General features: G+C 40.7%; 1 protein-coding gene across 7 annotated transcripts in view; it reads right to left on the bottom strand.

The window, feature by feature from the left end:
* Nucleotides 1-27,786, bottom strand: part of SGMS2 (sphingomyelin synthase 2) — an 82,553-nt gene that overhangs the window by 16,970 nt on the left and 37,797 nt on the right. For 4 of the 7 annotated variants that reach the window (XM_053922693.1, XM_053922694.2, XM_053922692.1 and 1 more), the window contains 2 exons: nt 6,479-7,165; nt 2,948-3,065 (listed from right to left, as the gene is read on the bottom strand). In XM_053922693.1, coding sequence (XP_053778668.1) covers nt 2,948-3,065; nt 6,479-6,933 — 573 coding nt within the window. In that variant the 5' untranslated portion in view covers nt 6,934-7,165. Of the gene's footprint in view, nt 1-2,947; nt 3,066-6,478; nt 7,166-7,938; nt 7,958-16,328; nt 16,364-22,661; nt 22,762-27,786 lie in introns of those variants that run through there. The other 3 variants (XM_053922696.1, XM_045187200.2, XM_045187210.2) reach the window with 3 other exon arrangements.

Below are 27,786 nucleotides of genomic sequence, written 5' to 3'. Positions count from 1 at the left end.
GATCTGAGAGCATTTGATTCAATGTGCCTTTACAGAACAGAGGAAGGACTCTCTTCTTGCTGTGTCTTCTCAGTTCTTAATTCCTCAATGTTGTCATTGCTACCCTGAGACGTCCAATCATGCCCAGTAAAAATGCTAAATAAAGCCTCAGCTGGGGGCGGGGAATGGAATAAAAAGAGCATAGAAAAACTACTGGGAAGTGGGGGGTGGGGATAAGAGTTGGGAATGAATGGATGGCTTTCTAGTTCTGTTCTATTTTACTGGAACCCCCTATCACACACCACTTAAGACCCTAGTTTCTATTAACTTCTTCATTTTTCAGACATCAGGAGATGTAGAAGTTAAGAGAAAAAGCATCAACCATAACAGCCAAAGCAGAAGGACTCAGTATCCCTAAGGGTTCCTCAAACGATGACCACCACACACCATATTTTCTCTCTCTCTTTCTTTCTTTTTTAAAATTCTTCTTCTTCCAGAGACAGGGGAAGGGAGGGAGAAAGAAAGGGAGACAAACATTGATGTGAGAGAGAAACACCGATCAGTTGCCTCTCGCACGCGCCCTGACTGGGGACCGAACCCACAGCCCAGGCATTTGCCCTGACCAGGAATTGAACCTGTGACCTTCTGGTTTGTGGGATGATACCCAACCAACTGAGCCACACCAGCCAGGGCACCAGACGCCATTTTCCACAAAAATAAATAGGGCGCAAGAGAGTCCAACTTGACTATTGCCAAACCAGAGACCTTACCACCCACACCGCCCCTTCAATTAAGGGGAGAAGTCCTTTGGACATCTACGAGGGGAAATTTTCTCAGGGAAGAGACTGGATCTATGCCAGCCCAACATTCTTATATGTAGCAAAATGGGTTTAAAAAGCTATGTAATTTCATGTGCAATTTATTTAAACACACTTTTCAGAACATAGATTTTGTGACTGCAAACAAAAGCTTGGGCTGGTGGTTTGGAAGTGAATCACAAGCAGAGGACCAAAGGGAAACAAGAGGATGGATAAGGGGGAAGGCAGCTGGAAACTGTGAAAGCCAAGGACTTCATCAAGGGTTCTATCAGAGGATGGCTCCTGTGGTGACCACATCCGGTGGGTGACAAGTTGTGTTAGGCATCGGTGACTAGATCTGACACCCAGCCATAGAGAGTGGTTTCTGTATACACAGTTCTGTCATTGCTTATAGTCACGAAGGGCATTCTACAGAGTTGGCAACAAAGGAGTCAGGCAGACTCCCTAATAGCCTTGTAACCGCAAAATCTACGGAGCACTCAAAGCCAGCAGCCAGACCACATTTAGAATGCCATTCTGACTCCTGTTCTGTAACACCACATCGCTTCCATCCAACAAAGTGATGGCGTTTGTTTTACTGAATCACGAGTCGGGCACCTTCAGCCTGCTTACACTCCAGGAAGAGGTCCCGACACCTGAACACGGGAGCTGATTAGTAAGGATGCTCCCAGAGCTTCCACTGTATTTGTAGCTGGGTTTTCCAGGGGTATTTTTACTAATGTGGCTTCCGAAAACTGCAACTCCTCCATGGAGGATACTTTCTTTCTATAATCATAGCAATTCACCCCAGCAAACCTCATCCATTACTAGGATGGGCTTGCCTTTTTTCCTGTGGCCATTTCTTCCTTTAACACGATGCAATAACCCCTTAGAAGTGTTTATTATGTTTCTGAACTTCTCCCATGCCTTAATTTAGCTCCACTAAAAATCAGCCAATGTTTAAATTCAATATGCACACTGTTTTAATTACAGATACTTTCTGCTTTGATGGCTTTGGAAAATTACAGCTTCTCCAAACCACACCTATATTTGGTGAGGGAGACTGTTGACTTCTTTAGAACAACTCTATTTTTCCTTCTACTTTGGACATCTGCTTAGTGTTCAGTGAAATATGATGTTAGACTTCATTCCTTCGTCCAGAAAGCACAGGATTTGTAAGTTTTCCTTTTTGTAAACCAGGGTATGCTGGGGTCCAAGATGCTGAACAGCTCTCTCAAGAAATGACTCCTTCTGGCAAAGCTGTGAATCCTGCTTTAAGACAGCTTCAGTATCCATTCTCACACTGTCTCAGCGAAAGGCCACTTAGTCTTTCCAGTTGCTAAAAACTGGGCTCATCCTTGGTTTCTTTCTCTAAACCCATACCCAACTTATCAGCATATCCTGTTGGCTTAGCTTCAAAATGCATCCGGAATCAAACTACTTCTCACTTCTTCCTTACTTGCCACCACCAAGGTCCAAGTTCTTACAACGGCCACAAGGTCTCACGGGATCTATAGCTGCACCATGCTCACCCACGCAATTCTACCGGCCACAATGGCCTCCCTGCTGTCTCTTGAACATACCGTGACTGAGCTACTTTCTTGGCCTGGAGTTCTCACCCCATCCACATGGCTCACTCCCTCACCTTGATTTCTGCCCAAATGCTTTATTACTAAAGAAGCCTTTCTGACCTCTGTATAAAACAGTACCTACCCCGTAGTCCCTTTCGCTCTTACTCAGCCTCACTGTTCATCTGATCAGTAAGACTGGCTTATCACCATGTGACAGGTTACACCTTTCTTTATCGCTTGTCACCCCTCAATAGAATAGAAGCTCTAGGAGAAGAACCTGCTGGTTGCTGCTGTCACCAGTGCTTGGTAGGTACATCGTGGCGCTTGTAGAATGGGTGCGTAAGCAAGTAAAGAGAAGGTGAAACAGCAGAGCCAAATTCCCAATCCTAACTTCCAGTTAGCAGAAAATAAAATTTGTATGCACAAAGATATACATTTTATGGATACACTTTTATTTCTTCCCTCCAAAATCTAAAGAGAAACAGAAAATATGCTAGATTTCAGTTGAACGCATGGAAGTGCATCGAAGAATGTGTAGCAGCGAGCCAGTGTTTACTGATGGTTTCTTGATTTCCTCTCCGTGGTCACTCAGGCGCTTACCTTTGGGGCACACTGGAAGTGCATTCCGGGCACAGGCAGGGTCGTCACGTACATTGTAATACAGCGATACAGGTATAAAGTTCCAATGATAAAAAAGAATCTGCGTCCCACTATTGACCTACAGGAACAACAGGGATGGGGGAAAACAAGTTTACTGGTTGTGTCTGTTGCTAATGCAATACAAAGAGTGTTTAACAGAGTAAGAAAATGACACAGAATGGCACTAACAGACCACAGCGTGGCAGCCTGTTTCGGAGCGGCCGTCCCCACAGCTCGGGGAGAGGCAGCACTGCAGGCTTCACGTGTTGTAAGGAGTCTGGGTGGGCTGGCCCAAGAGCAGTGAGTCCGCGGGGCACGCGGCAGTTCAAACAGACTGCGGGCTCTAGAAAACCACCTCTCCTAAAAAAAGCCACTCTTTGTGAGAATTCAATGAACCTCTCTACGTTTCCAGTCAACTCAGAGCATTAATAAAACCCTCCCTTGAGAACATTTCAAAGGTATAAGCAACCCATGGTCACAGAGGAATTAACTAATGAGCTAAGGTGATGCCATATAATTGGACACACAGGGAGATGGGACAACTCATTGAACCTGTTATATAATAAGCAAGGTTTATTTGGGGACCACCCAAAAGTATTTTGACGATCTGGGCATGAACTATTTGGCCTAAGACTGTACTATAGATTTTCAGAGAATATTTTGAAGAAGTTCAGAGCATCCTGGTACATTTCAGAATATTTGATAGTGCAGTTATAAACTGATCATTTTACCCTGATTTTACTCAATCTTGAACAAGAAAGGCAAAAAAAATTTTTTTAAATCAAAACCCCACTCCATCAACAAGTCCTTTTTCACTTTTTATTTTTTGGTGAAGATAGTTGTCCTGACTGACATTCGTCCCTGTCCCCTACCATCCATGTTCCCCATCTAAGGCAGTGGTTCCGAGCTGTCCTTAAGCGCACTGTCCTCCAAAGGGAAGGGCTTCGCCCATTTGCACCACTGTCTCATGGGTAGCTGAACGGGGGTCTCAAGGGTGCCGAGTGTCCTCGGTTCTAGTTGAAGATGACAGCTCCTCTTCTGCTGGGTGGTTACGGGGTGGTCTACAGACTTAGGGCTCTGGGGACTGAGAGATGAGTGGGATCCAGAGAGCCCCTAGAATTACAATGTGTAACTTCCCCAGTATGTACGCTCTATTATTCCAGGTCTCCCGTTTTCAGACCTATCAAACTTCCAACACTGGTAGTAGTCAAAGACTTCTGGAAAAAACAGGCAGTTTGGGGTATGTGTCATATTTTAACTTTTCTACAAGACTGTGGTCTTACATGTATCACGGTCTACTTCAGGTAACTTCTGGGACTCCTAATTTAAAGAATCATGCACAAATACAAGTTTAGATGCCCAGTTCTAGTAGCTATTTTAAGAATATTCCAGGGCTTCTGGGGTCAAAATAGAGAGAAACACCACCTTGACTAGTTGATGAAAGTATGTATTTATTGCAAGGCTCTTCTTTTAAAGGCTTCCTGTTCAGGCTTTGCCTTTTCTAGTGCTGAAGAGGAACAGGTGATAAAACAGTGCTAAAGCTCACAGTTTGGCTAAGTGAAAAACAATTCACCTTTTGATTCAACCCCAGGCCTCCAAAGAGTTCCAGATTGTGCTCCATGTGTTAGACAAGGTGAAGTAATAGGCAGGAATTATTATGAGTCAATTATATTCACTCCAGTATTTTGAGTTCAGCTGTATAGAAAATTAACTAAGAAGGTGCAACATGCACTCTGCAGCCTTACTTAGAAAAAGAGCTAATGACTTTTGACTTTTCACTTACTAATGACTTCTTCCAATAGCTTTGAAGGAGCTTTTGAGAGACAGAGAGAGTTCTTATTCAGCTGAAATTCTCAAAACAGATTATGAAAATTACTCCTCTAGTTACTAAAATATAAGCTCCAATTCTACCTCCAAAGTGAAAGCAAAATTAGTGTGATTTCCCCAACAAGTTTTTGACGATGGGTTGTGCCCGAAACAGGAGAGACCACTAAAACACGCGGCCAGCTACGTGACCACAAGTTTTGACACGGTGAACTCTGAGGTGACGACGAAGAGGCAGTCGACAATTCTCAGGGGAGGATCCAAACGAACTGAGATCGGCTTCAGGCTGGAAGCTAGAATATTTCTTTCTCACCCATATATGAACAAAACTTGGCTCTAAACTAGAGGAGAAAGCAAACATCTTTGGCCCAAGTAGTCTCTCTACGTTCAGTGTGAATTCCAGACATAAAAAAGGAAAAGGCTGTAGTTCAACAAATATAATTCACTTCTAGCATAAGCATGCCATAACCAACAACTTTAGCAGCAAAAAGTTACACTAAGTAAAAGAAAATTGATAGCTATTTTACTTACACATATTAAGGAAACATACTAAGAGAGGTATTTTAAGGCAAATACTTAGGGGACTTGTCAGTAAAGATAAATAGATTGAATTCTTCTAACCTCACAGCAAAAACCAATGGAAAGAAAAATAGAGCATAAATTCCCTCTTCTAAAGATGATCTTGAGGCATTAAGATTCAAATCCTACTGAATTCTGAATTTTTGAATTGTATCGACTCAGCATACATTTTCAAAAGCCTCAGCTTGGGATCTATATTTGATTAAACTTCTATTTTAGTGATTTAATGACTAGAACCTTAACAGAGGACAAATATCTGAATGATGGATGAGAGAGAAGGGGAATAGAGGGGATTTTATTTTTTATGGAATAGGAAAGCAAAATTACCACTTCAGAGCTATGCCCTAGTTTTTAGTGTCGTCAAAGCAAAAGTACCTGGCTTAGTACCTCCTGATTCCTGCTACTCGGAAACAGGGAGACGCAAAGCAGGGAACTAAGAGCCCCTTTGTGGTGCCACGGGGGAAACCAGACAGCACATTTCCTTTAGAAATCTAAAACCAAAACCGCATGGACCCATTTCTAAATTCAGTTTCTTAAACGGATTCTTGTGACTGGATTGCCAATAGACAAATGGAAAAGAAATGTAAATTGAGAACTCCCGAATAAAGGCAAACCTCAAAGCACGCTAATGTCTGGAGACTAATACAGTCATCACGTTGTGAGTAATGGAGAAACAAGCTCCCCAGCCTACCCCTTGCCCCACCTGTCAAGGGCCTGGAATAACACCAGCATGATGAAGTGAACGGTGTTACTCTCCAGGACTCTTGATTTATCACGCAAATACCATAGTGCCAAGTGGCTTGAAGTCACAACTGCACCTTGAATTCATAAGCTCTGAATCACCTACCACAGCATTTCTGTTCTTTCCTATACAATTGTCACTTTCATACACAGTTGCCCCATAATGTTTATTGAGTGGCGACTGGATTTATCCAATGTGGTACACCTTCCTATAGCTTCCCTTCATCAAATGCCTGAATAAGACTGAATGGACGAGATAAAACCAAGAAAGGCAATTTCAAGTACACATCTCCTGACTTAAATACAAACTAAGGGCAACTCCCCCCAAAACATGTTAGGCCTACTTACTTGTATCTCAGAAACAGCCACTGGGTGATCCATAATCCAACTAATATAATCCCATTTATTTCTGATACAGAAAATGCCCACGTCACCCGATCAATGTAATCAAAAAACTTGTCTGGGAGTGGAGGGCTGAGCTCCTTGGGAGGGACCCTCTCGTGCACAACGGTGATCATCACGGTGGTCAGGACGAGGTTGAAAAGGGCGTACACGAAAGCGATGCCCGTTTTCCACCACTCCAGGGGGAACCTGTTCCTCGAGTCAGTGGGCACGGCGATTTGGATGTAGTCCGGGTACTTTTTGGTGCCCTTCCGCAACCCATTGGATAAGCTCTTAGGTTTACCGTTGCCATTTTTTTCTTCTTCTTCAGCAGGTTCAGCAGGCCTTGTGTAAGTATTTGCCGGGTCACCGGTTTGATTTTCCATATGTTCTTCAAGTTTTGCTGTCTCTATAATATCCATTGTCTCACAGGCTTCAGATCAAAAGAGAGATGGTAAAGGTTTTTATAGAAACGTTTTTCAGTCCTGCTGTTTCCAGGATCCGCATGGACTCTTCGACTGGCTCTGCTCCCTGGTACAAAAGGTAGAAAGTCGCCACCTGAGGACCGACCCTCCCATGCGGCTCGCCGCGGCGCATCCAGCCCTCTCAGGGCAGCGGGCTGCGTTCTCCTCCCAGACGGTTTCACTGTCCCACCTGTCAAAACAAACCAAACTACGTTCAGGAATCGTGCCTGTCCAATTGTCAACCATCCAAAACAAAACGTTATCGAAACACGGAAACAAATACCAAGGCCATTTGCTTTAGAAGTATACTGTCAGAACATAGAGCTGCTGAGATGAGTTTATTTAGAAAATATTGAATCGTTTTATCTTGGAATTCTTCTCCTTTTGAGCTGATGTCAGCATATCAATTCCTTTTAAATTTCTTTAAATAGAAGTCAGGACCCAACATTGCAAACACTTCCTCCGACACTACTACCTGTTGCTACCCATGAAGTCATAATAAGCTAGAACCTCCCCCGGTCGCATCATTCTTTCCTAAGACTGTACCTTTTCCATGAGCCTTAAAGAGTTCAAAACTGTGATGACTTGATTATATGCACTGAATAACTGTTACCCTCAGCATTTACCCAAACGGTCCCATTTTCTCATTAAAATTCTGGAATCTTTTAAAGGGACCACTCCCGAATATATTCAAGAAACGGAACTGCCTCGCTTTACCCCTTTATAGTCAGAGATGCATGCCACACACGAGGAAAGCTGACAGCCTCCGAAATAACAGAAAGCCTTAGTCACACAGAGCCCTAACTACTACGTCTCTTGAGGTAACAAGCTCCACTTGTTTCTTGAAGGATAAAACAATTTACTACAACTGACATGGTACATTAGCAACATTCTGATGCAGCCACCACAACGTCGGGCAAACAACAGAAACTGGCGGGCAGAGGATGGGCTCTGGGCACTTACCCACCAGGACCCCGGTGAGGAAAGGGTGCCTTTAGCTGACGCTCCACAGGCTCCAAAGAGCGGAGGCTTCTTCAGAACACAGAGCACCAGCACAGGCCCTTTATACTTGCTGGGAACACGGCTCCAGCTGTTCTCAATTTAGGAAAGCGGTATTTTAGTCCTGCTACAGTGCCCAGCCACCTGAAGAGGTTTTCAGACCTTGTAATTAGTCCCCAGCCTGAGTACACTTCACAATTTAAGTATAATCCTTTGCATTTTTAAAGGCCTCTCTTTCAGGGTAACTTCGGGGAGAAAAATTAGCAGGAGGAAAAAAACTTAAAGTGGTGACAGCGAAGCCTTTATTTAACGAAAGAAAAAAATGTTAAAATGACAGTTAATAGGTAAAGGCAGTATTTGTTGACAGCTGTAGATGGCAAATAGAGCAACCACAAGTGTTTATTGTGCACCTAGATGCCCCAGTGATGAGGGGTATGTGGGGGCAATCAAAAGGAGTTAAAAAAACAAAAACCAACCAAATGACACTGACCTGCACATTCACCCAAAGAGCTCACAGTCTAACTGAAAAGACAGAAGAACTAAAACCAGCCGACTTCTTGAGAAGACTGCATGGCATAGTGTAAAAGGAAGAAGAGGGTGATCACTAGATAGAAACAGCTTTACTTATTATATTCCTGCCCCTCTGACAAGATGTGTCCAGAGAGAGGCGCTGTCATTTCTGAGGAGGCAAAAATGAGGCAAGTCAGCTTGGCAGGGAAACCGGCGGGTCAGGTCAGGATGGAAGCCAGCTAAAAACTTTGGGCATGTCACTTTCATCCCTGTGAAAACCCCAGCTACTAATGCATTGGACTAGGCTGAGAAAGCCGCAATGTCCCTCTCTGTAAAACGGGCTTCACAGAGGTCCTCTGTAGTGGCCTAGCACAGTGCTGGAGGAAGAGTACGTGCAATGAAGGGACGCCTCAGTAAGGTAGTGTCAGAAAGAAACCTTCCACACCATGGATTCCTACTTCTAAGTGAGGTACCAAAGCACTAACTCAGCCATTACCTGTCTCTTTTTACCAGCCATGGACTATACCACTCAGAGCATCTTGCCAAACTACTACCCAAATCTCCTCCAACTTTACTATTCCACATCTGCCTCGAGCCTGGCATCTGTATGTGAAAGAAGCTTGTGATTTTAAAACCCAGGTCCACCAACCGCTGACATACAGATGGTCTTTATATAAGGTAGCTACCCAGTTCTAGAACACAGAGTGTAGAACAGAAGAAAATCCAATTAGTTACCTTTTTTTTTTTTTTTTAAAGAGGAAGTGCTTAGCCACCCACCTCATGGGACAACCATGAGGATGACTGAAATAATTAATCGTGACGGGCTCTGTGCTCCTGGGAGTAGGAGCACTCTGTGAGTGCAAAGCCCATTTATCGTCATTAGCAGCTGGATTGATATTTTCCTTGGGATTTCATTAAGAAGATTAAATATACAAAGCACGTGTCAACCAACCTTGGGCTGCAGTGTTTGTCAGCACGACAATTATGGCAACACACGCTCTGCTTTGGTGAGCCTTCCAGATCAGAAAGTATCTGGGAGAGCGACAAAAGCCACAATAGTCCTCTCCAAGGACCAGCGATCCCATTAGTGTATTTGTTTAGGGTACTATGCTGGAGCGTAAAGCAGCTTTCCAAGTCCTCTTTCATTGCAAAATATCAGAAGTTACCCTAGATATAACATTTGAAGGAGCAAAAGATCTCTATAGACTAATTTTCCTTTTGAAGGCAAATGCAAAACTCTGAAACTTTCAGTATGCTGATATTGTTTCATGACTGTTTTTTTAGAACGAGGTGATTCCAGAAATCGCAAGGAAGGTTTCAAATTAGTAAATGACCATGACAAAATACAAATGTATGTAGAAAGAAGGTATGGTCATCTCGAGTGCAGTCAAAAAGGCATTTTGTAACAATTCCACTGCATCCACATGACTTTTGGGGAAGTTTTCAACAGGAGAAATAAAGGTATACTTAGCTACACTCTTTTGATGCCAATGCCATAATTTTAACTGTGTAATACATGTTCTAATTTCTGCCAGGAAGAGACTTCCACTGCTACTCCTCTTTTTCTCTCTAAGAGAACTAACTTTAGAAGCATTTTGGTCAAATTACAAGAAAACATATCATTTTGCTTCTATGTTCTATTTCTATTACCTCCATTATACTATAAAGGGCTTGACACTACCATATTAATATGTAACAACATTTTCTCTTAATAATCCCAAGAGAATTGTTCCTTAATGTGATGATTCTCAGCTTCACCAGGAAGCAGGTGGGCCCAGCAGTCAAAGGTCTGCACCAGCAGCTATCAGACTACATCGCATCACTAATGTTGGGGTAACGGCACTCAGTTATTCTATTTTGTGAGTTGCCCAAAAGAGATAAGGATGTGCAAAAGAATATTTCTACAAGTATGCTTGAAAACTGGAAATAGCAAAATATCCGAAGACAGGGTATTAAATAAATTATGGTTATCTTATTATAAAATAACATGCTTTGACTCAGCAACTATACTCAGCAAGTATATAAATAGCATATACCAAGGGTGAAGTACTGAATTAATAGAAACTTAGATTTGAATAGATGTAGAATCTCAGCAATTCACATCAGAGGTTATGGTTTAAAAGGGGAGGGGCCATGTGACACACACTCAAGGCTGTAAGAACAGGTACTAGGGTGAGGCTCATGACTCCCTCCCCCAGCGGCTCTGACCGCAGGCTCTCTGGCAGCACAGAGGTGTGTCCGGTTGAAGGGCTTGGACATTCTCTGCTGTCAGATTTGCATGTTGGTGCGGCTACACATTTGAAGTGTTTAAGAAAGTAATGTATTAAATGTGTAAATATAATTTAAAACTTAAGGAAATGTCTAAGTTTATGTATGGGTTTTAATATAATCTGTTATTTGTATGTAATCTGTTGGAGATGGAAGTTAAACACTGAGCAAACACAGAAAATGTGTTTCTAACATTTACAAATTGGAACAATAAATAGAGATTTATACAATGAACTTAGAAGGTTTAAGAAATCTAGGTCTTGAAACAGAATGTATTGAATTGACTATCAATGAAAACAAATAGCTGATGAGTTTCTCGGGCCTTAGAAAAACTCAGTAGTCACCAGAAAGCCTCTAAAAAGTCAAGCTGTAGCATAAAATAGCCACAAAGTAATGGTTCTCAGTAAATGTTACTCATGTGCACTTTGTGTAATGTCTAATTAATCTTCCTACCAACCCTAGGAGATATTTTAAAGAACAGAAACGGAGATGAAGTGAGATGCCCAAGGTCAGACGGGTGGAAAGTGGCAGAGACCAGATCTGAACCAGAAATCTGACCTCAGGAGCTCCCGTTCTAAATGGCACCACTCCCCCCACCTCCCAGTGCCCTCCATTACATGTTACAGGTCAACAATATAGTCAATGGAAAAGACTGAGACAATCAACTATGCTTTATTTTCTGAAAAGTGATACATAAATACAACAGGAAAGTCCTCTTGATAACATTACAGACATTTTTAATCTCTGTAATTTCTGCAAAAATTAATATATACTAAGAAAAAAATTAATATATAATTCAACCCTCTTCTGGGAGAGGGGAAAAAAGTCTGGAAATGTTTCCCTGTTACCCATATGTGCCACTTAATTATAGTAACTGTTACTAACAAACCACCATGTTACATTTATAACATAGGTGTATCACTTTATGTGAACAGGAGCCAGTTTACCCAAGACATTTTATGCCAATAAAGTTTTTTCTGAGACCAAGACATCTTAGCTTTTCCTTATTAACATTCTTAGAGCTTAACTTATTTATAAAAACTTCCCCACCTAAGACTGTGAAGTACTAACAAGCGTGTGGATGCAAGGGTGCCCGCCTTGTGAGACATGAGATCCCACTGCAGGAGCATGCACACAATTTGGTAAATATTTTTACTAGAAAGTTTTTGAAACTGAAAAAGAAGATCCACTGCTCACGAAAAATGTATCATGTATATTTGTGAAATACTTTCTGAACAAACTAGCACGGAAAAGAGTCCTTGAAAGCGCAGTGTGTGTTTTTATACTGCCGCCAGGCCCCACCCTTGTGTAGGTAGGGCAGATTTAAAGCGGGGAAATGAGCAGGCGTGTAAGGTAGCTTGGTGACACAATTCAGAGAACAGACCGGGGCAAACATTTTTAATGTGGAAGACAGAACTGAAAAATCAGTCACCAATGACGGCCCTTCTGAACTTCGGGAGAGACACGCTCGGCGGGGGACAGGCCTTTTGATTTCTGGTGCTTACTGTCCCGTACGAGAGCATACTGGACATTAGTTCTGTACCCGGCTGTTGTGAGGGAAAGAGACACCCACCCACAGTGGTGGCCAGGGCCGGCAGGTAGGACTGAAGGGCAAACACACTTGAAGTTCCTGTTTGGGGTGATGAAAATGTTCTCAAACTACAATAGTGACGATGGCTGCACAATTCTGTAAATTGACTGAAAATCATTTCCTTGTACCCTTTTAAAATAAATGAATTTTGTAGTAAATTACAACTTATTAAACTGTTAAAAAGATAGCACCCACTGAGGTAAGTTGCTTGTCAAGAATTAGAAAAGCAAGGCATATCCCATCCTCTATTATAATCCAGGACCACTTACCCCTTTAACGTGTTATACTTCCCAGCTGAGCAGCGACTGAAATAACACACATTTCCACGTTTTCTACAGACAGGACCAAGAACCAGCCAATGAAAGGCGAACGGTTTAACAAATTGTGCTCCAAAAATAAACATGTAACTAAATAATATAAAGTGACAAAAAACAGATGGGTTTTCTAATATAACTCATCAAAATTTACTGTAAGTTGGTTTAAAAGGAAAATAAGATGGTCTGTCTCCTTTCTCACTAAGAAAAAAATCGTGATCACTTTAACAAGCCAGGTAGACAATATAATACTTGTTGAAATGAATGCTTGTTTACGCAGAGCAAATATTGGCTGTGCAACTTTGCAAATAACGACTTGCGGGAATGGGGTATTGGTCGCCGAGTGTTGAGAAGGTGGAACAGTCCTCAGCTAGTATCAAGTGTCTCTGATTTAACTATGTTTGATACAATCAGGTATCTTCACTAAAATTCAACTTGAAAAGCGTTCCATAGCATGTTTCAAAATGTGGCTCCTATCTTCTTCTACCTGTCAATCTTTTTGTTGGTGGCTGGAGGATTGCGGTGATCAGATCGGATCACGCTGAATTTTGCAAAGTCGAAGCTGCAGCCATAGCTTTGAAGGAAAGAAAGCTCTCCCCTGGGAGGAGAGGAACCTTACAGAGAGGTGGAGTCACAGGGAAAGAGAAGTTAATGACCCTCAAGTGAATCTTGGAGTGAGTAAGGCAGACAGGATAAACAGATTAGAGTGATCAGAGTATGGATTATAGGTAGGTAGACAGGCAGACAGGCAGGGACTCTTAAGACAGAAGAGGGCAGTAAAAACGGGGTCAAAGATTAGGGAATATTGAAAATAATCCTTTCAATTGCCTATGGGGTATTGTAAATCAGAGGTTCTCACAGTTAAGGGATAGAGTGGGGCACATCAGGCTCCTTTCCCAAAAGCTGGCTGCTGCTCGCCCCTCCCCCACCCCACCCCCTTTCCAGGTCCTCCAGGAGAGTTTAGAGAATTCGAGGGTGGGGGTGGGGACTTGCCAAGCGGTTTCTTCCTCCTCTAGATAAGTGTTTCCAGTGTTTAGTAAAAAGAACTAGGCTGGAATTTTCTACTTCCCACCTGTTTCTGAACTTAGCTGCCAGTGACAAATGATACACCATTATGGGCTCAGAGAATAAACTGGGTGGAAGGCTTATCTTTGCGTTTAAATACTTACCTACTTTACCAGGCAAACAAAAGACATCCCCTATAATTTAAACAGACAGTGGTACTTTGAATAATCCAAACTGTTAATTCTATTATTTCAGGAGAAATGGAGAAGCCCTGCAAGGTAGGCGTTGGGCCACTAGAATCATCCCATACAACAGGCAGGACCACTCCACTGTCAGCGGTCCCACAAAGGCAGCCAGCACTGGTTTAGCATCAACACCCTGGAGGTTTTATCAGAAAGGCTACATCTAACAGCCTAACTGAACAACAGTGATAATTATCTGCTTCTGCATTCTTCACTTGCCTTATATGCCCCAAAGATTTACACACCTAGAAACTGATTCCCGTAGGTTTTAATACTTATTGCTCAGGGATCGGCGTGCGTGTAGGTTACCTATTAAAGTGAGAGGTTTCTGAGAACCATAAAAAACACTCCATTTAACATTTACAAAACACTCCATTTATCGGATATTTAAGTCTGATATAGGAGCTTATATTTTCTCCTAAGAACGGCTGGACTAAGAAAGAGAGAAGCAGAAGCTGGATCTAAGAGTTTAACATTATCCTCCCCAAAGCACACCTGTTCTAACTGATGTTAGACGTCTTCTTCTTGGTAAACAAAAGTGATCACTAACAGAGTCCCAGTATATTTCCTTGTCAACAGCAACAAAAATGTTTTCAGATTTGGAAACACAGTATCTTATTACAGGAAAACATGCTAAGAAATAAGAAGAAAAAAATAGTTCCTTAAAAATAATTTCAGAATTCTCTGTTCTTACAAATAAAGCTCCATTATTCCATACCCTTTAGATTATTCAGAAATATACCTATTGATTTCTCCATCTACCACATGGTGACCAAACTGAGTGTCTATTTCATAGAATTTCAAAAAAAGTTTGCCTGGAATAATATAAACAGGTTATTTAGATGGGCATCTTAAAACAGCATCTTGAAACTTTGCTTGCTGTTTACTAGTGCATTAGAAGAGAATACTACCACTTTGTTTTGAGATTTAAGTGAAATTACCTTTAAGCAAGAATCTAAAGAAGGGAGTTAAATAATCCAGCTCTAATGTGGAAGCAAAAGCAGAGACTTTAGGAGAAACATTTAACCAGGCACCTGGGGTCAAGTACACGCTGTGGTTACAGCAGGGGGCAGGTGTCTAAGAACAAGAAGCTTTCTCCACTCCAGTGCTGGTGCAGGAATGACTCGGAGCTACACGATTTCCCTGCAGAGGTCTGAAGTCTAGAATCAGACATTTTGATATGTATTTAAAGAATAGTGGGTTATTATTATATTTCCGCTTACTGTTGTGTCAACAACACACATTCAAGAAATAACTTAATACAACCTGAGAGATTTAGGAGGACACTTCCTGACAGCCAGAATTAACACTGAAAAATTGAGAAGGAAGGTTCTAGAATTTGCACCCTCAGCACATTGGCCCCATCTGCTTGTCGCAATTCAGGAGTGGTGGTTTACTGGCCGTGGCAGAGGACAAAGGCGAGGAGGGGGCGTGAAGACCAGAGGGCTCCGTGCATCTGAAAGTCCTGTGCTCCAGCCCACCTGGGCCCTGGAGGCAGAGCATGGTTTTCACTCGAAGGAAAGGAAAAACCACGGAAGGAGAGAGACCATGGAAGACTCAGAACGCCTTGTAAAAGCCTACATTTCTCATTCTCTTATGCCAACCACAAAAATGTCCTACAAATGAAGTAATACAGAATGTGTTCTGCTCACATAAGGCATATACTATTTTCAGCTTCCATCAAAAAACACAGGGCTGTGTATTTTCTAGAGCTGCTTCCGCAAGACTGGCAGAATAAGCCCTTGCTTTCAAATGGGGTGAGACTATAAAAAGCAACTCCAAACCATTAAGGCCAGTGTGTTTGCCTCTAGTTTCTCCCAGAATTCAAACTGCTATGTTGTATTAAATAAATTATTTCTTATTTGACCAATGCTTTTAATCTAGGCTTTGGTTTCTGCAAATAACCTAATAAGGGTGATATATGTTTCCTAGATTTGGGGCTGGGAAGGGGGACCCAGATTCTCCAACCCAATTCAACACAAGGAAGACTACATAATGGGGAAGAGGCAGAAAAGGTAACTTAAAAGACTAAGATCCTGAGACTAAAAGAATGCCATTTTAACAATGTACTTGGATATTCAGAACGACTGCTAACAAACATATGCTCTGTGAGCGGAATATGAAATTTTTTAGAACGAAGTCCTGATGTCTTTAGCAAGAACCAATAATCCAGGAAGCTTTAGCTGTGTCAAGATGCTTCGATGCATTTGTCTCTTATAACAGGGAGAACAGCTCACTGAAGTCTCTTTCCATTTGTGACCGACCGTGCTGGGTCACAAAGTTGCAAAGCAAAGGTTCTAATAAACAAATGTGTCCTTCACTGTTCACTCTCCTCACTGTCCCCTGTCTGCAACTTGAACACTGCCCCGCAGAGTGTAGGCAGCTGTTGGTATAATAAAGGTCACAGAATGGATGTCTGCATACCATTTTGTAGTGATCCTCAGCCAACTGTCCATTTCCTTTAAGCAAAAAAAAAAAAAAAAAATCAAGAACGGGATACACAGTTCTTGTTTTGTATTGCTTTTAGGAATACCATGACATGAGAAATTGAGTTCCAATACAACATACCCAAGCAGTCCCTCCTAGAGATAATTGGCGGGGGGGGGGGGGGGGGGGGGGGGGAACAAACATGGGGAAAAAAAGATATACAATAACAAGGAAGAGGCTTTTTACACTGAAGCCAAAAATAGAAAGAAATATAGAAAAGTAAAAATAACATGATTGCTGTATTTAAATGGCTCTTAGGGGCCCCAAATAAGACATATTCTGTAAAAGGGCAGTTTACAGCCTGGAGAGCACCCAGAGGCGATGAAGCTGAGCATCAGCGTTTGTCATTAGAACCAGGAGAGCCCTGAACACTTGGATGGAACAGCAGACTGGCGCAGGGATTAGAGGTAGGTATTGTTGCACAGCAACATAGTATTAAAAACCTGGGGACACCCTATGCTGAAACATTTCCACCGTGGCAACAGTAAACACAACTACCATTGAAATTAATTTTGCATGTCAAAAGAGCTAAGATAGTCTATTTAGCAGAAACTATTAGTTACTATATGTAAATAAACAAAGACGTAATTAAAACATGAATATAAATCAATTCTACCTAAATAATATACAAAGTATATAATTATGATTATTTATTTAATCAAGACTTTCAGGTGGGGCCTTGGCTCTCATCTTTCTTTGCACATTAAGTCCATTTTTCATTCTCATATGCTTTGCTTTGCAGTAAGGGCCAGAAGCCGCCCTCATATGCCATTGGGAGAACAGGGAACGTGACAGAGCACAGGGAGTAACTTCTGCTGAGAGAGCCTTGCGGTCAGTGGAGAATGGGCAGGCTAGGAAACAGAGGTAGAGGATAAAACTACAGTGGCCCAGTCTCACTTCCTTGCTTTCTACTTGGAGCTGATTACTCCTTCCTTCTCCTCTGTTGACAAATCCCAGCAACAGAGTTCCTATGAGTAAATAGCTCCCAATATTTAGAACAAAAACTTCCTCCAGAATGTCTTATTGACAAATTAACACACAAGCTTCTACCTCATCACTATCCATAGACAGGAACACTGAAAGGTGACCTTGAACCAAAGCCCATTAAAATGTAATTTAAACTGTAATGGGAAAGCAGCATGAAAAGTGCCGTGAATTGTTGGTGGCACCATAAATCGGTACAGGTCTTTTGAAGATCTGCCTCTCTTTTTTTAAACATGACTGAGTTTTAAAAGTGCTTATACATACCCTTGACATAGTAAGTCTACAACTGAGAATTTTCGAACATGTCTTAAATACAGAAAAAACATTATCCAAAAATACATTTGATGAAACATTAAAACAATCTAAAAATCTCCAGCAGGACACTGAAGTATTCATGAAACACATTAAATTTATTGCTTAAAAACAGCACTATATTCTTATGTTCATAAACATGTAAATGTATGCACTAAAACAGACCAAGTTAATAAATCTAACAAAAGAATATTACCCATGAATGCTGGTGGTAGCGTTTACCAGTTATTTTTATTCTCTTTGGTACTTCCCTTCTCCAAATTTTCTGTGACAAAAGTATTCACCCTTGCATCTGCTTACAAAAGTATTTTCAAATAGTTTCTAAAAATTATGTTTAAGATTTTAATGACAAGGAAACTGCAGTTAAGATTTCGGCAATGTAGCCCTGACTGGTGGCTCAGTGGCTTAAGCGCAGGCCTCAGAGCCGAAAGGTCGCCAGTTCAATTCCCAGTCAGGGCACATGCCTGAGTTGTGGGCCAGGTCCCCAGGTGGACCTGGGGTGGGAAGCAGCTGATCAATGTTTCTCTCACATATCATGTCCTTCTCCCTCCTTATCCCTCTCTAAAAATAAATAAAGCCTTTAGATTTCTGCAGTGTAAAGATATATATTATATATATCAAAAGGAGTCTGAAGAAAATATACCAAATATTAACACGGCTTGATGAACTTACGGAAGGTTACTTTTCATGTATTCTGGATTGTATTTTCTAAATTTCCACATTGATCATCCTTATAATCAGATAAATACTAGTGGCTATCTTAACTATACAGGCACTGACAGAGTTAATGGGGAGAATGTGCTTCTTTAAAAAGGTATTGTGTTTTGTAAAATTTCAAGTATGTAAAAAATGCATGTACAGAGAAGTCAGAGCCCAAGTACACTAAACTACTAAGAATGGCTGTCCAAGCAGTAGGAGGAGGAGATTTTTTTCCTTCCTACATTTGTGTACAGTCCATATTTTTAGAAATTTTCATTATAAATGTGCTATTTATGGCTAAAAGTATCAGAAACCAGGTATATTTGTTACTGTTGCTTCTATAGAAGCATTTGCATTTATTAACTGAAATCTCTATTTCATGTTTTCAACTCAGCCTCAAGCAACTGCAACAAAAAATACAGAATGTTGCAGTTTTGGAAAAGTCCACATTATTGCTGCTGCTTGAGAAAGTCTAATAAACTAATAACCAGGTGGGTGCTGCGGCCCTAATCTGAAGTCCATGCAATCAATTAAATTGGCCTTTATTTAGTGTCAATTTTGAAGAGACTTAATTGTGCTCAAGTGTGATGTCTTCTTTTCTGCAAGGTTTATGAGCAAGAGGGGAGTGAGGACTACTTTATAAATGAATCATTTCCATATAATGGATATCATTCAATATTTCACAGAACAAAACCAGTCATTTATTTGGTGTTGTTCCCCTGGAAAAAAAAAAAAAAAACCCAGCTGCCAAGTTAGCAGAGAATCAGGCTGAACTGGGTTTGACGGAGAAGACACTTCAGTCAAAAACACAAATCCCCCTGCCCTCTTTTGCAAATACTGGTAATTTTTGTGCACCAAGGATGTTTTAATAAGCTTGTGTATTTGGCATTTTTTTAACTTTTTTTTCCTGATACTGGGTGAATTCTTGCCTTATGGCACTCATTATCAGCTAACAGTTTCTGTCCTCTGCTCTCTGTGACAACAAAACTTTGAATGTAAGCTAAAATTACCAAATGATTAAATAAAGTATGGCTTTCAAAAGAGTATGTAGCTTATATATAAAAATCATTTTAACAAACTGAAAGAGTGATTGGAAACATTAATTTAAACAAACACGCTTGCAAAGATACATTAAAATATTACTGAATAACAATCCCAAGTATTCCAAAATTCTAATTCCATATTTTTTTAGATTAGTATTTTCCCCCTAATTTCAAAAGCCATATGTCACTTACTTTGAATCACTTCTAGGAATTTATCTTAAAGATACTGGATAAGCATGAAAAGATTATTTTCCAAATTCACTAATTAGAATTTTTTGGAAACATGATTTGAACAGTCAGAACTTTGGATTTCAGAAAGGTTATAGATACATGTACCATGCACTAGGTCGCACGGCTCGCCACCACTGCCTGGCTGGGCTTGGGAAACACCAGATAACCGAACATTAATGTATCTGAACGAGACAGCGGGATACCGCACTGCATGGGTGAAGAGACTGTAAAGTAATCGTGATCAGTTCAAGAAGGGTGTTGACACCGAAGGTTATCAAGGGAAGGACAGATGTAAGGAGGGAGGGAGGGGCAGAGGAGGTAAGGAAGGAAGGAGTAGCCTTTTGTTTTCAGAAGTTTAGATTTTGAAATCACAGATAAGTGATTCTGGACCTACTAACACTAAAACCATACTGTCAATCAGGACGGGACTAGTTACATTAAAAATGTTTTACTTGTACAACAAAATACTACCACACAATGTGAGGTGAGGGAATTAAGTTGCAAAATGGAGAGTACAGCACAATTCCTCATTGTGGGGAAAAGTTGTGCTATATATTAATATACATAAGTCCGGTTATGTATATTAATCAAACTTTATATAAATTTGGTTACATATATTAAACCAATATATATAACCAAATGTATGTATATATCAATATACATAACCAAATTTATGTGTATGTAATATACATAAATTAACCATGTTGTTTTATACATATTAATATATACGTGGTTAAAGTACAAAGGTGAAATTATATGGAACATCTACTTTACCTTTTTTAACATTGAAAAAAATAAGCAGCAGGCTTTGATTTTACTGCCTACAAAGCCAAAGATTATTCACTCAGCAAAACTTGGTGAGTACTTGCTCTGAACTAGGGACTGTTGTAGGGATTCAACAACGTTTTAAAAGTCACTTCCCTCCTGCTTACGATTTGCTGGCATGTAACAGGCACAACAGCAACAAAAGGATTAAAGGTGCTGTGAAGAAAAGTAAAGCAGGACGGGGCAACAGAGTTACAGGAGAGCTAGTCAAAGTAGGATCCGGTTTATGAAGTGACACTTAATTCCAACATTTAAAAAAAAACACTCGCTCTCAGGGAAAAACATCACAGTACCATCAAGTCAAAAGAATATCAAGAACATCTCTGTTCCAACTGCAGAGACCCAATACAGTAAACAGCTCCTAAAACCTGTATGACGTTCTGAAACTAAAAAGGGATTCCACTGAAAATGGCCTCGTACTTATAGATTTTTGCCTTGAGTTCTTTTCCATTTGTAATAGATCAAAATAATGGGTGTCTGCGTATAATATTCTAATTATGTTGGTCATAATGGACTTTTATTTAATCGATCACCCCAGCGCTGTCTTCTAAGAAATGTTTAATCTACATGAGGCTTTTAAGAAAAGGTTAAAGATGCAACGCTGTAAACGCAGGAAGGATAAAAACAGACATTACATGGGGGCGGAAAAGCTGAAGCCATCGAATATCCAGTGAGGTTTCGGGACTCCACTGGACTTTCAATGAAGAAATTTTATAATTTTATTCTGAGCGGGCGGGATAGAAATTACCAACATAGAAAACGTTTTACACTGTCCCGAGTTTCATGAAACAGAATGACCAAACTCCAGATAAGCAGAACTTGAGAGTTAAATGTGTATGTGCTACCCCTGCTGACTGCCGGGACGGTTAGGCAAATTAATGGACAACCATGGGAGACAGAACTATCTCCGCCCTTCCGTCCCGTGCACACGGGCTTGGGCGCTAACCACCGAAGGCGGCAGGGAAGAAGGCTGGCTCTCATCTTCGGGGCATTTTTGACTAAGTAACTTCACCCCCTTTCCAACCAAAAGTCACTAAAAAAAATAATGAGCAATGAAAATAACTTTCATAAATTTGAGAGGAACCTGAAAAACCACTTGAAGTTTAGTAAAACCACACACCAGATAGAGGTAAAAGTAAAAAGGAAATTCAAATAATGAACATAAAATGGGGGGAAAAAGACTGATTACATACCAGTTAGGAAGTTTTTAAGTTTAGGGTGTATAGATGAAACTGAAAATGAAATTTTTAATACTTAATAATAGTCTTTATTTTTCCAAGAACCTTTAAACATGCCAAGCTCCAGAAATCAGTAGTGAATAGAAAAGCAGCGAAGTATAAAGTTATCCGATTCAGGTTGCACTGGCCTATCCTTGGGAGTGAACCTCAGTCAGAACTGCTCTCTACAGAGTGGAGCAGATTTAGAACAACACAGGATGGTTAAAAGCACTTTCTCTAAACCTCGACATCATGCCAAGAGGTAGTCAGGAAACACTATAAACTCAATGTCCAATTAGTATCAGGAAGCTAAAAGATGTAATTCCATATTTAATCTTATTTCCATTAAATCTAATTTTCATTGATGACTCTACCTAAATAAAAGTATTTGACTATAAATAATCACTTGAAATTGGCTTTTAACCATATGTGTGCTATTTTTCAAAAACCAGTGTTTTAAAAAATCGAAACAAAGTTAACAACCTAGAAAATAAGAAGGTATTTGTTTTCTGGGGGTTTTTTTGAAGGGGGCTTTTTTTTTTTTTTGCTTCTGCAATATCTTTATTAGGAGACTGGGAGCCCAAAGCTTGTACTGAACAAGACCAGAAATCCTCCGGTTAACATGTATCTATACTTTAGGGGCACATCTTAAAAATGCCAGAAAGGATTATGGGTTGATGGGGGTAAGGAAAAGAGTGAATTCCATCTGAAGGGTCCACAGCCCCAAGAACAGAAAAAGCAGATGCTTAGAACTCATGACCCAAAATGCAACTGTCATTTCCCTCCACCAGGCGAATGCCTCCACTTCCGTTTCTTATCTCAGTAAACTGTCCCACCACCCACCCAGTTACTCAGGGTAAATAAAACCTTAGCTGTCATCTCGGCTTCAAACTCCCCGCTCTGCTCCCTTGACAATCACCCCAGGTCCTGCCCATTTTAATCTCCCATCTATTACTCACCTCTGCTCTCTCTAGCTCAGTTCAGTTCACAAACACCTCTTATTGGCAGAGGGCAGGAATTAGTCCAAACATATCAACAGCCACAACAAATTAAATCCACCTACCAAAAAGATACATTAACATTATTTAATTTTTAAAATTGATATTTGAGAGAGAGAGAGAGAGAGAGAGAGAGAGAGAGAGAGGAAGGAAGGGAGAGAAAGAAAAACATCAATTTGCTGTTCCACTTCTTTCTGCGTTCATTGGCTTATTCCTGTAAGTGCCCCAACCAGGGATCAAAGCCACAACCCTGACACACAGGGCCAAAGCTCTGACCAACTGAGCTATCCAGCCAGGGCCACATTATTATTAATTTTTTTTTAACAAATAGAAAGGCAATATAGTCCTAGGAATATCAGGCGCTGCTAGTATTTTGTACTACTAGAGCACAAAGTGAATGTGATAGGAGAAAACAGGTAATAGCAAACAGTTCACTGACAAGAAGAGATCAAGTCATGAACATTCTCCCACGAGGAGAAACTGAGGCGCCACGATCACTGGGGAAGAGACCGACTGGGTTTTTAAGGCAGCGCTCCTCCCTCTCGGGTTCCCAGTCCATTTCCTGCTTCACTGACTTGAAGCCTTTACACGGCTCCTGATGGTCAAAAGTCCATTGCTTATTTTGATTTAAAAAAAAAAAAAAAAGCTTAGAAAATTTCAAACACGTTATAATGAAAGTGGAGAGAATAGTGTAGTGAAAAACCTCATCACGGAAAATCTTCATCTCCCCTCTACCTGGATATTTTGGAAGCAATCCCAGATATCGTATCATTTCATCTGTATCTCATCTGATATTTCAGTATCTCTCTTGAAGATAAAGGCTCTCTTAGAAAGACCCTCAATGCCATTGTTACGTCTAAACAAAATTAACATAATTTCCGCAATAGCAAATATCCAGTCAGCTCCCCTTTCCCCAATTACCTCACTTATTTTTTCTCCTGACTGCTTCTTAGGTGGGGGTGTGCCCTTCTGGCGTGGCTCACAAGGACCTTCCCAGTCAGGATCAGTTCCTGAACTAGTTTTTTCTTTCCCTTAAATCCTGTGCTCCCCTCCATATTTACTTAACTTCTGTTCCCTTTTATTAGGCCTTTATATATAATTTTTTAGCAGCCTAAACCTCTTCTCAGCCCTACCCTCTGGGTTCAGGTCTCAGCTTAGATGTGAGTTATCCAAGAAACCTTGCCTGCTACAACTCCTGGGCCAAGAAGTGAATGATCTCATAGGGCACTCACTCACTGCCCCGTGAGGTTACTAAACCTAACAGCCCCTCCCCCCAGTTCCCATTTGAAAACAAATGCCAATTTATAACTTCCGGCTTCTTAGAAACTAACCTTCCCCTCTGGGGTGGTTTGTGTCCAACATTTTCAGGGTACAGTTACTATTTTTTATGTTTGCCTTTTGACCGATATATTCATGCACGATTATTATATAAACCTCTTAAAAATGGTGTTCTATAGGTGTAAATCAGACGTCATTTCAAAGGTTGTAAATAGTAAGAAAATCCAGAATTACTTAAACACTATATTCAGTCATCGTATGCGGCGAACATGTGCGTGTGACAAAGCCAGGGACAAAGCAGCTAGCGGGGAGAGGCCCGAACTCTGCAGCAGGGCTCGAATCCGGCGTCAGAGGAGCAGAAAAACACTTCATCTTACTCTGAAGGTTGCACTACTCCTAAAAACAAAAAATGCACCCACCAAGGCCATTACTGTTCTTCAACAGCCATCTGCCTAACTAAACAGACTTTCTCTAGAGAGATCTTCACCCAAGTACAGGCAGAAACCTACATTGGAAGACCAACTGTGGAAAAGGGTTTAGTAGGAAATGTCGGTTAACCACATGGTGTCACTTGCCTCATCATGAATAATAACCAGGGAGAAGTGAAAATTTCTCTGGGGCCCCAAGTCTCATTTAGATTGTGAAGCTCTTTGATTATTCTATTTTTGGCTTTGTGGTTATTTTAAGAAAGCTTTTGTTTGAAAAAGTACTTATAAATATACACTTTAAATACTACATTGGAATATTTAAGTGTTTTAAAAATGTTGACTTTGTATCCTATTAATGATTTAAATTTATATGGCTTAGATTTAAGAATAAGAGCTACAGTTAACACTGATAGATTAGTCATTCTTGCCCAAACACTATTCTAAATACTTTATCTTGCTTAATCTTCACCACAACTGTACGAGGTAGATGTCACTACTACCCACATTTTGCAGATGACACAGAGAGGTTATGTGAACTGCCCAAGGTCACCAGCAGGTAGGTAGTAGGACTGGCATTTGGTACTTTGCTGGTTCCTGACTCAGTAGGCCCTTCTACCACTCTTTGGGACAAGCATCGACAGGTGAGCACACAGCTTCAGGGCAGAGTCTAACAGCAAAGAAAAAGGAATGGGGTAGGGTGCCCTGCTGAGTCAGAAGAACCAGCCCTGGAGATCAGTGGTTTCGCAGAGCCAGACTGCCCCCACTGCTGCCTCTGGACACGCAGTAAACACGTTCCAGGTCAACTGGGAAGACCTGCCCTTCACTTTATAGCTCTGACTCCCAGGCCGGGCAACTAGCCTCCCCCAACTTTTCCATTGTGTTCACTGTCAGATATGGGGGACCGAAAATGCTCCAGAGAAGCAGAACAAGGCCAGGGTTCGTGTGACGCGAGGGGCTAGGAGAAGGGCCACATGCGTTACCTGTGTTGTGACCCATGTTGCAAAGAGGCCCGCTACAAGGCAGCGTCTCCGGGAGACCATGCAGACATGTCTGCAGGCCCCCCTCTTACTTCCGCTAGTCAAGCTCTGCTTTGCTTTCAATTTTGGGGGGGTTACCCAAAATCTCAGCTGAAATCTGGGTTCCGTGGCCAAAAAGTTTAAAGACTAGTGGACCTCGATGCAAGGCCCTGGATCCGAAGTCAGCAGGCCGGAATCCTCCTCTGTATTTGGCCACAAAGAATCCATGACTAATCCTGGGTAGGTAATTTAGCAACCTTAGGTTTCAATGTTTTCACTAATACAACCCTGTTATTTTATGGATTTCTAATACATTGTGCCATTATTAAAACATATACAGGGTGGGGCAAAAGTAGGTTTACAGTTAGAGTATATGAAGCACAGAGTCTATTCTTATATTATTTATTAACTATTGTATTATTTTCCATATAAACTGTAAACCTACTTTTGCCCCACCTTGTACACACATATCATTCTATAAAAAGAAAGCAAAGATATCTTAGTGATCTCACCAAAGAGAGTTAAAGAACGCAAACAAACACCCTGCTTCTCACAGAAAGAGAAGTCGGGTAGGGCAACACTGACGAAGAGCGCAGCAACCATCGGGTGCTCTGGGCGTTTCCTCGTAGTGCTCAGACCGCCGCCGTGACGGTGGTCCCGTGATGTGAGAAAGCGAGTCCCTTGAAGATCAAAAGTGTTTGGTACTTTAATTTAGCTTGATGTAGATAACTGATGGGTTATCTTAATAATAGTAAGCCCACGTGGGCTTATTAAGACCCAGGTTCTAACCCTGACTCTCATCACTTGATGAAAATTAAAGCAATTTCTGAAATATCATCTGTATATTGCATTGTGTGTCTGCCACCCGAAGTCAAATCTTCTGCCATCACCATGTATGTACCAGAATGGTGCACTTGAAAACTATAATCTTATTACCGTATTTTGGACTATAAGACACACCCCCCAAATTTGGGAGGAAAATGGGGGTGCGTCTTATAGTCTGAACGTAGCTTACATTTACATTGGTGAAATATTATGTTATTTATGTTATTAAATATTTTACCACATTTTTTGCTTCAAAATTCCCCCCCCCCCCCCATTTTCCTTCTGTAAAACCTAGGTGCGTCTTATGGCCCGAAAATTATGGTAACCATTGTCGCCCCAATAAATTTAATTTAACAAGAAAAGGAAAAGATAAATCAGGCTCCTTGGACCTCAGTTTCTTCTGCCCTACCTTTCTCAAGAGGCTATGTTAAATGACTGGCCATTAGCATATCATAATTATAAAAAACACGGTTTAACTTTTTTCTTTATTTCTCATGGTCAGAAATCACAATGTCAGAATAGGCCACATGAAAAAGCAAATAAATTCACGGAAGATTTGTCCATTAGGTTCCATTCACTATTTAGGCATCTGAATGGAGTAAGGAGACTACTGTGTGGGATCTGATGTGAATGCCCGTTCCCACCAGGGCTGAACCAGTTAAACAGCATCTTCATGAAGAGCTCCTGATCTCAGGCTTATTAGAGGGGGGGAAAAAAGGCATTAAAACTAAAAATAATAGTAATTCCATAAGGTTGAAGGTGAAAGGTCCTATGTCCTAGAACAAGAGATGGCTAATTAGACGCAAGGTAAATGACACAAAGTTACTAGATGAGTTCAGAGGTCAACACCAAAGGGCATAAAAGAATATAAAGTATTATACTTAATTATACTGATATACTGATATACCATTATATGAATACACATTCAAAATCACAAAATAATATGATACAAATTAGCATAAGCTATGTTGAAAATATTTGGTGTTTAAAAAAGGTCTTTTCTGAAATATTTAAAATTAAGAAATAAAAATATCCCAAATAATCTGAAATTGAGTATCTTGATTAAAAAAGTTAATCCATTCTGCTAGTATTACTGTTTAAAACACACAATTTATACCATCAAACAAGAACAGACTTCTCTGGTAATGGATTAGCAATCCTACACATGATATTTTTTTCTGGGTAACAGGCTATCCTATTTTTAATCCGAGACAGGACAAAAAACACTTTTGAAAAGCAGCTGATCATATGTTAGAACTCTGAAGCATTATTTTACGGCTTCTTCTGTTTTTGAATATATAAGTTGTTTGTTCACTACGAATAATGATTAATACAGTTTTCCATTAAGTATAATAAAGATTTCCAATGAAAGACTGAGAATTTAAATTAATGGGAAAATTCTAGCTTCTTTATAAAACAAACTGAACTTAAAAGCATTTCTCCTAAATTGGTATTCTAAACTCACAGAAAGTTACTCAAGTCAGAAGACTGCATTTAAAACATGGATTCTACCGTCAATGCCAAATTTGAAGAAGCCAC

This window comes from Desmodus rotundus, chromosome 4 (genome assembly GCF_022682495.2).
Source record: "Desmodus rotundus isolate HL8 chromosome 4, HLdesRot8A.1, whole genome shotgun sequence".
In the NCBI taxonomy this organism is placed as follows: domain Eukaryota; kingdom Metazoa; phylum Chordata; class Mammalia; order Chiroptera; family Phyllostomidae; genus Desmodus; species Desmodus rotundus.
Note: the sequence above shows the minus strand (reverse complement) of the source record. Positions and strands in the feature narration are given on the sequence as shown.